Raw genomic sequence first — 17013 nt, 5'->3', positions numbered from 1 at the left:
AAACGAGTCCTATATTGGCATAACCTGAAAAGCGGCTCACTAAGGAAGAAGCCACTGCTCCAAAACCGTGATAAAAAAGCCAGACTACAGTTTGTAACTGCACATGGGGACAAAGATGGTACTTTTGTCCTCTGGTCTGATGAAACAAAAATGTAAATGTTTGGCCATAATGACCATCGTTATGTTTGCAGGAGAAAAGGGGAGGCTTGCAAGCCGAAGAACACCATCCCAACCGTGATGCACGGGGGTGGCAGCATCACGTTGTGAGGGTGCTTTGCTGCAGGAGGGACTGGTGCACTTCATGAGCAAGGGAAATTATGTGGATATATTGAAGCAACATCTCAAGACATCAGTCAGGAAGTTAAAGCTTGGTCGCAAATAGGTCTTCCAAATGGACAATGACACCAAGCATACTTCCAAAGGTGTGGCAAAATGGCTTAAGGACAACAAAGTCAAGGTATTGGAGTGGCCATCACAAAGCCCTGACCTCAATCCCATAGAAAATTTGAAATTTAAAAAACGTGTGCGAGCAAGGAGGCCTACACACCAGCTCTGTCAGGCGGAATGGGCCAAAATTCACCCAACTTATTGTGGGAAGCTTGTGGAAGGCTACCCGAAACATTTGACCCAAGTTAAACTATTTAAAGGCAATGCTACCAAATACTAATTGAGGGTATGTAAACTTGTGACCCACTGGGAATGTGATGAAAGGAATAAAAGCTGAAATAAATTATTCTCGCTACCTTTATTCTGATATTTCACATTCTTAAAATTAAGTGGTGATCCTAACACAGAGAATGTTTACTAGGATTAGATGAAACTGAATTTAAATGTATTTGGCTATGGTGTATGTAAACTTCTGACTTCAACTGTATATTGAATATAGGATGAAAAAGATTTTCTTTGTTTCTTTATGGAATTTTCTACAGAATTTCAATATATTCTGTACATAGATCTGATCATTATTTTGAAATTACATTGATGTAATAGGTTAAGTCAATGTTTTTAAGTAGACGTTTTACCCTCATTTTAATATTTACACTGCTGGTAGAAATGAGATGGAAACAGCACTGGTTGATTACTTTTTTCAAAACCAATGTATTTTCCACATTGATTCCATGACACAATACGTTGACAAATTACGCTGAAACAACGTCGATTCAACCAGTGTGTGCCCGGTAGGTTGCTACTATGCTGTGTTCCAAAACATCCTTGTCTGAGCTCCTCTGTTTCCTGCGCTCACTTGACAATGTTACATCAGTCTGAAAACTTTAGAGGCAATTTGTTGTTGAAAAGCATTTAGTTATGTTTTTCCAAAGCTTCTTGTGAGAGTCGAAGGCCAGGCTACCTTTTGGGACAATTAAAATTTCTTCACCAAGGCTTGGGGGATCATCTGGCATTTCACATTCTCCAGAGTCTTGGCTGGAAGTCAACAAACACGGCAATGGAAAGAGGAGCTCACCCCCATTAGCCTTAATTAGAAGGTACTTACAAAGGTCATCCATGGTGGAACACTTGTTGTGAAAAGAACACAAGGTATCCCAGGGACTTATTAGACCCTCTATGGAGATAGGAACTGAAGTTCATCATCATAAAGTATGTCTCTGTTTGAAAACGATAATGAAGAAAAATCCAATTACACATCACTCGTAAATTTAGTCCCTTGGGGGTACACACCATAACACATCTCTGACCAATTACAGGGTAACTGCTCTCAGGTTGCAATGATCCTACGATTCTGTTTATAGAGTTATGAAGAAACAACACAGCGAACAATTTTGTCTTTATTGCCGTCTGTGCCAGAATACAGAGAGGCTTTGAACATAACAAAAAAAGGTTATTAGAAATATACAAAAACTACAGGTAACCAAATATAGGGGTATAAATCTTTCCATCACGTGGTCGTTTAATACAAGACTAAACAAAGAATAACAAGAAACTTAAAAGGCCCTCTTGTTCAGTTACATATCTCAGTGACATTCTCTCTGTCCCTCAAAAATGCAGTAAAATGCATAACAGAGAGGGATAATTAATTGAACTGTAAAAAGCTCAATCGATTTAAAATTAAACCATAGCAAAAGGTGGGGCATAAACTTCGCTTTGTTTTTGGTGGTATTTTGATTTCACATAATATATCAGTAAAGTCATTACCTAATTCAATTTCATACATAGTTCCCCAGTAAGACAATTAATGTGACCAAGTTAATACAGTACTTGATCTCATCCTCTAGACAGTCATGTTTTGGTTTGATCTGGGTAATTGGGTGATGCTTGGTTTCACTTTTGTAAATCCAGGAACCATTATTTGTACTCTTTTTGATGCTGCTATTGTTCATTCCTCTACAAATATTGCATTATATTACTTTCTACGAATCACTGATTGGTGCTTTGAATTGACCTAGGCTAGATCATAAGGACTGGTAATAGTAACACTTCTTAATTTCTTTTTTCTCAGATATCTACTGCCGGTATAAAAAAATGGCTATAAATACATCACATTTAACAAACCATATAAAACAGATCAAGTATAAATAGGGCACAAAGAAACTGGTATCTGGTGTGTCAATGGAAAAATACTGTGTTTAAGTTATAAACAATGGCTGTACTTTCTAGTTGCCTGTGCTTATGTCTACAGTAAGTAGTGTGCCAACTGTTCCTATTGATGTGTTTGACATGACTTAAGTCCAGTGCATTCATGCTCTGATACGAGATACTCTACATGAAATATTGTTTTGGGTAATTTACATCATGGATATTCAACATTGACAGGACTTGTTTTTCCTGTTACATTCTTGACAGGAAGAGTCCTCTATACTCAATGAATCTCCACATCCTTGTTGGGTTACATGGTTGACACCCCTCATTTCCGTGACAGCAGCTGGTTCTCCAAGTCCTCCAATCGAGCAGTCATCCCCGCCAGTAGAAAAGAGTTAAGGAAATAAACACATCATTCCATTTTATGGTCAAATGGGCTGAACGAATGAAGTTGAGCTGAGTTTAATGATGTTGTAGTAGAAGAATCATATGGCTTTTTTTATGGGATTAATTTTGGTCCGAATCCTAATTTGAAATGTGTGCACTAAACTTGGACTTAAATCATGCATTGATGTTGATGGGAAGATCTGTGCAAAAACTTGAGTTACAGACACTGACATATTTGGGCCAACAGTATATCACTTAAATGCATATATATTAAGTACTTAAGGTACAGTGCCTTTGGAAAGTATTCAGACCACTTGACTTTTTCCACATTTTGTTAGGTTAAAACTTTATTCTAAAATTGATTAAATTGTTGATTTTTCGACTCAATCTACACATAATACCCCATAATGACAAAGCAAAAACAGTTTATACATTTTTGCTAATTTATAAATAATAACAATTCTGAAATATCACATATACATAAGTATTCAGACCCTTTACTCAGTACTTTGTTGAAGCGCCTTTGGCAGTGCTTACAGCCTCGAGTCTTCTTGAGTATGACGCTACAAGCTTGACACCTGTATTTGGGGAGTTTCTCCCAGTCTCCTCTGCAGATCCTCTCAGCTCTGTCAGGTTGGATGGGGATCGTTGCTGCACAGCTATTTTCAGGTCTCTCCAGAGATGTTAGATCGGGTTCAAGTCCGGGCTCTGGCTGGGCCGCCCAAGGACATTCAGAGACTTACCCCGAAGCCACTCCCATGTTGTCTTGGCTGTGTACTTAGGGTAGTTGTCCTGTTGGAAAGGGAACCTTTGCCCACTTGTCTGAGACCCCGAGTGCTCTGGAGCAGGTTTTCATTAAGGATCACTCTGTACTTTTCTCTGTTCATCTTTGCCTCAATCCTGACTAGTCTCCCAGTCCCTGAAAAATATCCCCACAGCATCATGCTGCCACCACCATGCTTCACCGTAGAGATGGTGCCAAGTTTCCTCCAGACGTGACGCTTGGCATTCAGGCCAAAGAGTTCAATCTTGGTTTCATCAGACCAGAGAATCTTATTTCTCGTGGTCTAAGAGTCTTTAGGTGCTTTTTGGAAAACTCCAAGGGGGCTGTCATGTACCTTTTATTGAGGAGTGGATTTCGCCTGTTCGCTCTACCATAAAGGCCTGATTGGTGGAGTGCTGCAGAGATGGTTGTCCTTCTCGAAGGTTCTTCCATCTCCACAGAGGAACTCTAGAGATCTGTCAGAGTGACCATCGGGTTCTTGGTCACCTCCCTGATCAAGACCCTTCTCTCCCGATTGTTCAGTTTTGCCATGCGACCAACTCTAGGAAGAGTCTTGTGGTAGTCGTTCCAAACTTCTTCCATTTAAGATCGATGGAGGCCACAGTGTTTTTGGGGACATTCAAAGCTGCAGAAATGTTTTGGTACCCTTCCCCAGATCTGTGCCTGGACACAATACTGTCTCACATCTCTATGGACAATTACTTCAACCTCATGGCTTGATTTTTGCTCTGACATACAATGTCAACTGTGGGACCTTGTATAGACAGGTGTGTGCCTTTAAAAATCATGTCCAATCAAGTTGTGGAAACATCTCGAGGGTGGAGCAGGATGCACTTGAGCTCAATTTTGAGTCTCAGAGCAAAGGGTCTGAATATTTTTCTAAAAACCTGTTTTCGCTTTGTCATTATGGGTTATTGTGTGTAGATGATTTAGAAAAATGTAATCTATTTTAAAATAAAGCTGTAACGTAACAAAATGTGGAAAAGTCAAGGGGTCTGAATTCTTTCCGAAGGCACTAACAACTTTATGGCCTAAAAAAACATTTATATAAACTACATAAAGTATTTTGTTATAGTAATTGTTATCACAAAACTGTAAAATGTTAGGACAAAATAAGGTAGTATCTGAAATATCTGGATCAATAGCCATCAGTAAATCTAATCTACTAGCACAAATGTTATAATGGGCGCTGCACAAAAAAATATGTCCTCCCTATGAAAAGTAGCCATGTGCACAGTCAATCAAAAGATACTTATGTGCAATGGCATGATGGAGACTGACGTGAAATTCCACTGCAACAGAAGTGCCATTAACTCCTCATCACCTCTAATCCCTAAGCATTTACAAGGAAAAAAACAATTGGTCTTTGAAACGTTGTCCTTTCAGATAGTGTTCCCTCTTTGGACTAATCTGTTTCTAGAGTCTTTGAGTAAACAGTGATCCACTTTACACAGTGATGAATATATTAGGTATGTTACGCTTAAGTTAAGTGATAGTTTACCATGTAGACCAGAACAGACATGATCATGCTTTACTGACTCAGAACTGATACATGTTTTTTCATGAATGTTACCTTTTATGAAAGTGATAAGAATCCAACACAAATATATACATATGAGTTTAAACAAATCTCTTTTCATTTTTGGCTGGATTCCGACACAGTTTAAGCCTAGTCCTGGAATAAAAAGCATGCTTAACGAAGAATCTCCATTGAAAAACATTTTAGTCCAGTATTAAGCTTAATCTGGGTCCAGGAAACTGGACATTAATGTATATGTTGATGACTGTTTTGAGTATTCATTGTGCCCTTTGATGTCCAATCATTTTTAATATTGTCCAGAGAGCTAAATAATCATTTAACCAGAGACAGCAAACACTGGTTGATTTTATTTTCAGGCCAATTTTCTGGCTTTGTGGAGACAAAAACAAATTTAAAAAAAGATTGTGGCAAGTGCAAAATATAATAAAGACTAGAGGAACAGGCACCCTGACTAGTATAAATTAACAATATTTGGGTGTGTGTTAGCTTTGTCTCAGCTACGAGTGTGTATATAAGTTATGCTTATATACTGTTCTGCCTGAGGCTATGGAATCCTGACCTGGTCACCGGACGTGCTACCTGTCCCAGACATGCTGTTTTCAACTCTCTAGAGACAGCAGGAGTGGTAGAGATACTCTTAATGATTGGCTATGAAAAGCCAACTGACATTTACTCCTGAGGTGTTGACTTACTGCACCCTCGACAACTACTGTGATTATTATTATTTGACCATGCTGGTCATTTATGAACATTTGAACATCTTGGCCATGTTCTGTTATAATCTCCACCCGGCAGAGCCAGAAGAGGACTGGCCACCCCTCATAGCCTGGTTCCTCTAGGTTTCTTCCTAGGTTTTGGCCTTTCTAGGGAGTTTTTCCTAGCCACCGTGCTTCTACACCTGCATTACTTGCCGTTTGGGATTTTAGGCTAGGTTTCTGTACAGCACTTTGAGATATCAGCTGATGTACGAAGGGCTATATAAATACATTTGATTTGATACAAAGTTCACGTTAAATGAACAGGAACTGTATATAAAAGGATATGTTTTGTTGTCAGCTGCTCCAGCGTGGTCATTGTGGCTTGCTGGAACTCAACCAGACTCTCACAGGAACATGGGTTTTTTACCTCAATCTCTCCCTGGCTCTCCTCTGAAAACACACATTTACATAATTTAGCAGACACTCCTATCCAGAGAAACTCATGCATTTCTCCCCCCTTCCTGGTACCCAATGGGAATCAAACCCACAACCCTGGTGTTGCAAGCGCCATGCTCAACCAACTGAGCCACAGGGGATCACATACACATTCTGAAAAAGTAACTTTCTCTCCAAATTAAGAAATGTAAGGAGGTGTCTATTGTGTAAAAAGTATTTAACCTCATCTTCTCTATTAATCTTTGCCTGACTTGATGGTGCTCTAAAATAACAAGTTCTGATTATGTTGTGATTTGCTTTGATCATAGAATAGAATACCTGCACAGATGTTGAGCTTGAGGTTCTCTGCTATCTGGTTGATGAAAGTGAAGTCAGTGGTATAAAAGAAGTGCTTGTCGTGTGGCTCCGAGGCAATCTCGCGCAGCTCATCCTCCACGGCCTTCCCAACGCCAACAGCATACATAGTGATACCTGGCACACAGGAAAACGCAGTATCTCACTGAAGTCCTGAATTGTATTTGATTGCAAGCACTGTTTTGTTGAAACATCTAGCCACACAAAAGTAGTGAATGGCAGTCGATTTGGATATATTTGTTGTCTTTAAGTAGTAGGCTTTCATATTTCATAACCATGTTACATGAGCTCTCATAGAAAGATATTCAAATCTTAATGTTCTTGGTCTTATGGAAACATTACTGCAGAAGCTTTATAATACATTAGGCAAATAAATTACAGCCCGTGTGTCATCTACAGTACCTGCTTCTTTGGCTTTCTTGGCCCACTCGGTGATGTCGTCTTGAGAGCGGCCGTCAGTGAAGACCAGGCCCACACGAGGGACATTCTTGCGGGCACCCTCGGCCTCTGAGAAGCTGTTCTCTACCATATGCTTGAGAGCCAGGCCCGTCATGGTGCCCTTCTCCATGTACTCCACATTCATCACCGCCTTCTTGATGTCAACCGCCGTCTGGTACATGTTGAGGGAGAACTCGGTTCGCACGCGACTGGAGTACTGCACTAGGCCCACTCGTGTCCCGTGCGCCGACACGTCCAGGGAGTCTACCACCTGGTTTACAAACTGCTTTACCAGCTTAAAGTTCTGGGGACGCACACTCTTGGAGCCGTCGATGAGGAGGACCAGGTCAATGTTGGCTGATCTGCAGGCTGGGTGGGACAAGGGGCGAATCAGGGCACTTTTCATACAGTAACATGCCCTTGTTGCATTTACCATGCATGGATTGTTGGTCTTTCATAAAACACTGTGGGATTCATCAGAAACAGCTCATTTGGCAGTGTTCTCTTGATGAAGGGCTTTTTTATATTTTTCCCTATAAAAATTAACTTACAAAGAGGGAAAGACGTAGGAGGACTATTCATACCAAACTTTAAATTGTATTTCCAAGCAGCATTTTGCCCAATCCTAATTTGGTTTAGAGATGATTCTTCTGCCCCCTTGCTGAGTATAGAGAGACATGGAAGAGATGTTCGTCACTGATATATCCCTTTAACAATGTAAACTACGCTTTGGTCCTATTAGTGCTAACACAATTTCTATTGGTGCAAAATTAAATGCTATGCTCCGCTATTTGACAATGCTTTGTGGTCTGGAGAGCAGTATTTTGCATCCCCCAAATAGTCCAAATGTGGAATCCGTACCCTTGCTGATATCATGGACAGCAATGTTTGAGAACATTCCAAACATTACAAATCAAATCATTTTTTCTGTATTTACAATTTAGGTCAGCTATTCTGGACTATGGAGTCCCTTGGGAAACCCAACTACCGACCACCCAATGATGGGATTTATAAATACATTATCTGGGATGGTGACATGTTGGCTGGGCGGGGTTGGGAGAACGAGATGAAAGGTTGGGGGTAGAGGCCACCTTTTTTATTTTCCTGTTTATACTGAATTTATTATTACAAACTTTTGAGTGGTAGCCTATGGGTAATGGATAATGTACCTGTAACCTACCGAACAAAAATAATACACTGTGGAATGTGCAGTTATTATGCATTTTAACAGGTCCTTACTGTAAAACTTTCTCAATTACTTGCATGGCTAAATATTTTATTTTGGAAGAGGTTATATTTATATTATATTTGTAGGTTATGCAATTCCAGTCCTAGAGCACATTAGATATTAGATATGATTTTCTAGATACTACAGAGGGACAACTGAATGGTAGTAGTTGTATAGAGCCATTGCATCCTGGTGAACCACAGGAGTTGTAGAGGGTATTAGAGGATATTCATTATTGTATTCATTGGGTGTGTGAGGTATACTTACTTCTGCAGCCTTTGCCATCCTCCGCCAGTAGCTGTGCCTCAGGACAGATGCAGTAGTAGGATCCTGGTGTGCTGACACACTGGTGCTCACAGCCATGCACCACTGTGTTACACAGGTCAAGATCTGTGGAAGACAAACACACATGGAGAGACTGACAAACTGAGGGGCAATGGATGAGAAGTGTGTAGTGTCATAGGTTATGTCCAAGATCAATGGAATGCGATGGGTTCAAATAGAATTTGTATTGTTAGGAATACTTTAGTTGCTTTTGATTGAGCTTGCTTGGAGCACTTCAACCAATGACCAATCCCAAACGTGCAAACTGGCACTCCTGACAGGCACAATCAAGTGCTAAAAATATTACAAAGAAAACATTATTTGAACTCAGGTCTGATCAAAACTAAACAAAATCCTGTTTTGTGCAAGTAATAAGGACAGAAAATATGTATTTTAAGCTTGATAAGTACAGGATAGTATGTAGATTTGTTGAGTTTGCAATGTTCACCACAAATCTCTCACTCAAATATGCTGTTGTATACATCTGTCCCTATGTATTCTACTGTTTGGCCTGATGGCCTCACTAACTTGAGTTTGAAGTGTTGTATTCACAGGTGAAGGTGCATGGGGTGGCGATACAGATCTGCTTACAGTCATGCACGCAGGTCTATCATTGTATCATACAAACAGATACACTGATTACAGCTTGAAGGGAAGGTTGTGGTTTCGTGCCCAGGATTCTTCTATTGTTTGAGACGTTCTATACCAACTTGGACTCTCAAGTATTCCTAAGGAAGATCATACTTCTTGGGGATTGTTTTGCCAGGGTCGGCCAGGACCACATTTGAAGAGGCATGATAAGGAGGAAGGTGTCAGCAATACCAACTCAAATGGAGTTATTCTCCTAACCAAATTTGTAGAATATGACCTTGTCATCTTCAATCAGAAAAACAAATTCAAAACATCCTGGATGCATCCACACAATGGCATATCATTGGCTGTCATTGTCTGAGGTAAGGATTGTTGTGTTGTGAACATCCCAAGAGCGATGACGAGTCCCAGCAACTTTTGGAAAGGACAGATCCCTTGATCCGCTCCATTATGTCCAGTAGACTAATAAATAAAAAGGGTGAAAACTAGGGCTAAGACGGCCAAGACGTCTGAGAGATACCAGCAAACTGCACCTCAGGATGCACCTCTTGGTGCTGAATTCCCCAAAGAATAACCTGAGGATATCGAAACATACTGGAGCATGCTCAAGTCCACCATGCTCAACACCTTCAAGAATACCATTGTCTATGAGATCAAAAAGCACAAGGACTGATTTGATAACATGACCAAACTTGTATAACCCAGCGACACAAAACCAATAAACGTTTGCGCTTGACAGAATGACATAAGCTTTTAAGCTAAAAGAGAGACTCACCGCAGAGCGAAGGTAAATGTCCAACCTTGAGTGAGGGACTCAAACACAGGAAAGGCACTGGAGATCCTACATCTGGTGGACCCTGTCGATACCAGAGGCTTCTTCCATGCCACCAAGGCATTATACAAACCCAGTTACTGTAGCCTAAACCCATTCCGCTTAAAAGATGGACATAAGCTGCTGAATGATGAATCAATGACAAAGACTCCTACTCCTCCCAGAATCACATTGCGGCTTTCGTACAACCAGAGGCACAGACACGCAAGGAGCAAAAGCAAACAATTTACATGGCCTTTATGACCTTACAAAAGTATTTGAATCTATGAACTATGATGCCCTTTGGCTGACAAACTCACCAGGGTACTGTGATCAGTAACAGTGGTGCTAAAATGTAATCCTTAAAATTGAAACCTGGGGTGAAACTGGATCATTGTCCCCACCCATTCTTCATTGCTGCCATCATTCACCTTACAGCTCGAATCTGTTTCAAGGAGTCCAAACCTAAACAAATTCAAGACAAACAGCAAATAGGTTTTCATCATGGAGCTCCGGTATGCACATGACAATGCCATATCTGCCCACTTGGAAGAACACATACTGGGGATCCTGGATGCCTTCGCAAAGACGTACACAGTCCTAGGTCTGGCACTAAACACAAAAAAGACACCAAGCCCGACCTGATAAGACAACACCGCCCAAAACAATACGTGTTGGCAATACCAGACAACACAGGCCACAACAATATATATTGACTATATCACCCCCGTAAATGTGGATCACTTTCAATACCGTTGTAGCGGTTTTCTTGAGTCGAAGGAGAGGCGGACCAAAACGCAGCGTGGCTATTATTCATGGTTCTTTAATAAAGGAACTATACATGAATATACTAACAAAACAAGAAATGTATATAATTAAAAAAAAATATATATATATATTTTTTTTTTTTTTTTTTTTTTTTTTTTTTTTAAACAGCCCTATCTGGTGCAAACACAGAGACAGGAACAATCACCCACAAAACCCAACACCAAACAGGCTACCTAAATATGGTTCCCAATCAGAGACAATGACTAACACCTGCCTCTGATTGAGAACCATATCAGGCCAAACATAGAAATAGACAAACTAGACATGTAACATAGAATGCCCACTCAGATCACACCCTGACCAAACAAAACATAGAAACATACAAAGCAAACTATGGTCAGGGTGTGACAACCGTGGAAGCTTTCTCTCCTCTAAAGCTAAATTAGCAGTGGAGCATTTGCCAGACTGGGGAAATTAGTGTTTGACTATGGTGATATTCAGGTCACAACTTAATAAGTAAGTCCTCATCTACAAAGCTGTAGTTCTTCCAACCCTAATGTATGGGGAAACCAAAACCACATACAGTAAGCACCACCAAAGATTCCTCTGCAAAATCATGAAGATCAGATGGGAAGACAGGTGCACCAACACCTGTGTCCTGAAGGAGTGTGGTAGCAGAATCAGAATTAGTTAGGTAACATTGATAAATAAGATGTCTATTTATATAATAATGCTTATGTGAGATATTTGTCATTAGAATGTCTTCTTTTGGATAATACTGTTGGCAGTTTGCAGTTATCCCTTCTCTGCTAGGGCTTAGTCACTTGGGCCCCAGAGAGGGGAGAGGTCAGGCCTGTCTTCTTATGGGAATGTGTCTGTAACTATTACATGTCCCCTCTGAGGTTGCCCTTATCTTGATTTTTGACCTAAGAGGCTCAATGTCTTTTCTGAACTTGTCCAGGAGGGGGTGTATTTGATATACAGTGGGGCAAAAAAGTATTTAGTCAGCCACCAATTGTGCAAGTTCTCCCACTTAAAAAGATGAGAGAGGCCTGTAATTTTCATCATAGGTACACTTCAACTATTACAGACAAAATTAGAGAAAAAAATCCAGAAAATCATATTGTAGGATTTTTAATGCATTTATTTGCAAATTATGGTGGAAAATAAGTATTTGGTCAATAACAAAAGTTTATCTCAATACTTTGTTATATACCCTTTGTTGGCAATGACAGAGGTCAAATGTTTTCTGTAAGTCTTCACAAGGTTTTCACACACTGTTGCTGGTATTTTGGCCCATTCCTCCATGCAGATCTCCTCTAGAGCAGTGATGTTTTGGGGCTGTTGCTGGGCAACACAGACTTTCAACTCCCTCCAAAGATTTTCTATGGGGTTGAGATCTGGAGACTGGCTAGGCCACTCCAGGATCTTGAAATGCTTCTTACGAAGCCACTCCTTCGTTGCCCGGGCGGTGTGTTTGGGATCATTTTCATGCTGAAAACCCCAGCCACGTTTCATCTTCAATGCCCTTGCTGATGGAAGGAGGTTTTCACTCGAAATCTCTCGATACGTGGCCCCATTCATTCTTTCCTTTACACGGATAAGTCGTCCTGGTCCCTTTGCAGAAAAACAGCCCCAAAGCATGATGTTTCCACCCCCATGCTTCACAGTAGGCATGGTGTTCTTTGGATGCAACTCAGCATTCTTTGTCCTCCAAACACGACGAGTTGAGTTTTTACCAAAAAGTTATATTTTGGTTTCATCTGACCATATGACATTCTCCCAATCTTCTTCTGGATCATCCAAATGCTCTCTAGCAAACTTCAGACGGGCCTGGACATGTACTGGCTTAAGCAGGGGGACACGTCTGGCACTGCAGGATTTGAGTCTTCGGCGGCGTAGTGTGTTACTGATGGTAGGCTTTGTTACTTTGGTCCCAGCTCTCTGCAGGTAATTCACTAGGTCCCCCTGTGTGGTTCTTGGATTTTTGATCACCATTCTTGTGATCATTTTGACCCCACGGGGTGAGATCTTGCGTGGAGCCCCAGATCGAGGGAGATTATCAGTGGTCTTGTATGTCTTCCATTTCCTAATAATTGCACCCACAGTTGATTTCTTCAAACCAAGCTGCTTACCTATTGCAGATTCAGACTTCCCAGCCTGGTGCAGGTCTACAATTTTGTTTCTGGTGTCCTTAGACAGCTCTTTGGTCTTGGCCATAGTGGAGTTTGGAGTGTGACTGTTTGAGGTTGTGGACAGGTGTCTTTTATACTGATAACAAGTTCAAACAGGTGCCATTAACCTCTTGAACATCTGGGGGCAGTATTTCATTTTTGGATGAAAAACGTTCCTGTTTCAAACAAGATGCGGGGGTGGCAGGGTAGCCTAGTGGTTAGAGCGTTGGACTAGTAACCGGAAGGTTGTGAGTTCAAACCCCCGAGCTGACAAGGTACAAATCTGTCGTTCTGCCCCTGAACAGGGGGCAGTTCTGTTCCCAGGCCGTCATTGAAAATAAGAATTTGTTCTTAACTGACTTGCCTGGTTAAATAAAGATAAAATAAAAAATAAAAAAGATATTTTGTCACGAAAAGATGCTCGACTATGCATATAATTGACAGCTTTGGAAAGAAAACACTCTGACATTTCCAAAACTGCAAAGATATTGTCTGTGAGTGCCACAGAACTAATGCTACAGGCGAAACCAAGATGAAATTTCATACAGGAAGTGAGCCAGATTTTTGAGGCGCTGTGTTCCAATGTCTCCTTATATGGCTGTGAATGCGCAAGGAGAGAGCCTACACTTTCTGTCGTTTCCCCAAGGTGTTTGCAGCATTGTGACGTATATGTAGGCATATCATTGGAAAATTGACCATAAGACACTACATTTACCAGGTGTCCGCTCGGGGTCCTCCGTCGAAACTATTGCGTAATTTCCAGGTGCGCGCATTTTTCCATTTTGAACAGAGGAGAAACCAAACTGCCACGAGTGACTTATCATCAAATAGATATGTGAAAAACACCTTGAGGATTGATTCTAAACAACATTTGCCATGTTTCTGTCGATATTATGGAGTTAATTTGGAAAAAGTTTGCGTTGTAATGACTGAATTTTCTGTTTTTTTTCTCAGCCAAACATGATGAACAAAATGGAGCGATTTCTCCTACACAAATAATATTTTTGGAAAAACTGAACATTTGCTATCTAACTGAGAGTCTCCTCATTGAAAACATCCGAAGTTCTTCAAAGGTAAATTATTTTATTTGAATGCTTTTCTTGTTTTTGTGAAAATGTTGCCTGCTGAATGCTAGGCTTAATGCTATGCTAGCTATCAATACTCTTACACAAATGCTTGTGTAGCTATGGTTGAAAAGCATTTTTTGAAAATCTGAGATGACAGTGTTGTTAACAAAAGGCTAAGCTTGTGAGCCAATATATTTACTTCATTTCATTTGCGATTTTCATGAATAGTTAACGTTGCATAATGGTAATGAGCTTGAGGCTATAATTATGCTCCCGGATACGGGATTGCTCGTCGCAACAGGTTAATACAGGTAACGAGTGGAGGACAGAGGAACCTCTTAAAGAAGAAGTTACAGGTCTGTGAGAGTCAGAAATCTTGCTTGTTTGTAGGTGACCAAATACTTATTTTCCACCATCATTTGCAAATAAATTAATTAAAAATCCTACAATGTGATTTTCTGGATTTCTTTTTCTAATTTTGTCTGTCATAGTTGAAGTGTACCTATGATGAAAATTACAGGCCTTTCTCATCTTTTTAAGTGCGAGAACTTGCACAATTGGTGGCTGACTAAATACTTTTTTGCCCCACTGTATGCCATTGGATGGGGTAATGTTTTTGGTTCTAAGTGGTACCAAGAACGAGATAAGAACTTAGTTTAGGAGACCAAACTGAAAGATAATTTATAGCCAATGCTGTCTGGCTATGTGTGTCTTTGCTATAAAGGATCTCAGTTGCCAATATGTAAGCACTCTCAGAGAATTCATTTATAGACACTGAATTGATCTGAGAGTCACAGGGCTATGGTGAAGCTCATAGAATTAAAGATGGACTTTATGATAACTCTGACTTGTGTGTGGTTTGCTCTCATGATTTGGTAACACAGGAAATTTCCACGACAAGGAGGCAAACATTAACACTTCTTGATGCACCCATCCCGTTATAGCGGGATCATTTTCGTCAACATCCGCTGAATTGCAGAGCGCCAAATTCAAATTAAATTACTAAAAATATTACATTTTCATGAAATCACATGTGCAATATAGCAAAACACAGCTTAGCTTGTTGTTAATCCACCTGTTGTGTCAGATTTCAAAAAAGCTTTTTGGTGAAAGCATACCAAGCGGTTATGTAAGGACATCTCTCTCAGCAGACAAAACATTACAAACAGCTAAGCAGCCATCTTCGGATGTTTGCACTCACGAGACTCCCAGTTACCCAATAAATGTTCCTTTTGTTCCATAAAGATTATTTTATATCCAAAATGCCTCCATTTGGTTGGCGTGTTATGCTCAGCAATCCACAGGTTCGAGCGGTCACGACCGTGCAGACGAAAATTCCAAATAGTATCCGTAAAGTTCGTAGAAACATGTCAAACGTTTTTTATAATCAATCCTCAGGTTGTTTTTACAATATATAACCGATAATATTTCAACCGGACTGTAGCTTCTTCAATAGGAGAGAGAGAGAAAATGTCTGCTCCAAGATGTTGCACATGCAAAATGCTGCTGGCACCCAGCCATCCAATGACACGATGTGAACTTTCTCGCTCATTTTTCAAAATAAAAGCCTGAAACTATGTCTAAAGACTGTTCACACCATGTGGAAGCCATAGGAAATGAATCTGGTTGATATCCCTTTAAATGGAGCTAAGGCAGGCAATGGAACAGAGAGCTTTCAGGAAAAACAGCATTTCCGGGTTGGATTTTCGTCAGGTTTGCGCCTGCAATATCAGTTCTGTTATACTCACAGACAATATTTTGACAGTTTTGGAAACTTTAGGGTGTTTTCTATCCTAATCTGACAATTATATGCATATTCTAGATTCTGGGCCTGAGAAATAGGCAGTTTCATTTGGGTACGTTTTTCATCCAAACATCAAAATACTGCCCCCTACATTCAACATGTATGTAAGTCTAAGCCCTTGGTTCGCAATATCTACTAAGCTAACATATGGAATTGTTTTAAGATGGTCATATGATGGATCATTTAGCTATTTGATTTGAAATTTTAGGACCCCTGTAGGTATATTTTTTTTTTTAAAGAAAAAAAAGGCCTTTACTGTCATAGCCCATACAAATCTTTTTTTATTTTATTTTTTTATTTTTATTTTTTTATTTTATTTATCCGTTATTTTACCAGGTAAGTTGACTGAGAACACGTTCTCATTTGCAGCAACGACCTGGGGAATAGTTACAGGGGAGAGGAGGGGGATGAATGAGCCAATTGTAAACTGGGGATTATTAGGTGACCGTGATGGTTTGAGGGTGTGAATAACACATTTATAAAACAGACAGTAAATATAATAACAATGAGGAATAATGTTTTGAAGTGTCTGTCTTATGTCTAGGAGATATATATACAGTATAAGCAACTCAGGATGTTTTATATATATATTTTTTAGACCCAAATTTACCCACTTTGGCTATGGAACTTCTTACACCTTATTCACATTGTGCCATTTATATGGTCCGGTACTGGGTTACCGAATGACGACTCCCCTGAAGGTTGTGTGCGTCGTAGAGCAAAACAAGTGAGTGCTAATTGTTCCTGAGAGTCCTACCTGTCGATGTTGTTGTTGCTCAAACATTTCTGTCTGGACAGTCAGTTTCCGAAATTAGGTCGTAGGCATCAGAAAGTTCAGACAACTGCCGTAAAGCTTGTGGATGTTGTAGAGCAAAACAAACAACGACATGGGGTGATGAGTTGCTAGCTCAAACGGTTCGGGTTTACCAGACAATTTCGTGATGATTGTCTTGTTCAGATCCTCTCATGTGTAGAAAAACACAGCTTTCACAAGCTCCATGTTATGGAATGGGCACAAGCTTTATATCGATGGAAAATGGGTATTGAGCTGCAG

At 40.2% G+C, this 17013-nt stretch overlaps 1 protein-coding gene across 6 annotated transcripts in view; it reads right to left on the bottom strand.

The window, feature by feature from the left end:
- Window positions 1-1770: 1770 nt before the first annotated feature.
- The window catches only part of LOC110527673 (matrilin-4), a 63038-nt gene continuing 47795 nt past the window's right edge, over window positions 1771-17013 (bottom strand). For all 6 annotated transcript variants that reach the window (XM_021609104.2, XM_021609107.2, XM_021609109.2 and 3 more), the window contains 5 exons: window positions 8688-8810; window positions 7157-7561; window positions 6719-6871; window positions 6290-6394; window positions 1771-2919 (listed from right to left, as the gene is read on the bottom strand). In XM_021609104.2, the coding sequence (XP_021464779.1) occupies window positions 2861-2919; window positions 6290-6394; window positions 6719-6871; window positions 7157-7561; window positions 8688-8810 (845 nt within the window). In that variant the 3' untranslated portion in view covers window positions 1771-2860. The remainder of the gene's footprint in view (window positions 2920-6289; window positions 6395-6718; window positions 6872-7156; window positions 7562-8687; window positions 8811-17013) is intronic.

Source organism: Oncorhynchus mykiss, chromosome 7 (genome assembly GCF_013265735.2).
Source record: "Oncorhynchus mykiss isolate Arlee chromosome 7, USDA_OmykA_1.1, whole genome shotgun sequence".
Classification (NCBI taxonomy): Eukaryota; Metazoa; Chordata; class Actinopteri; order Salmoniformes; family Salmonidae; genus Oncorhynchus; species Oncorhynchus mykiss.
This window is presented reverse-complemented; position numbering and strand designations above follow the sequence as displayed.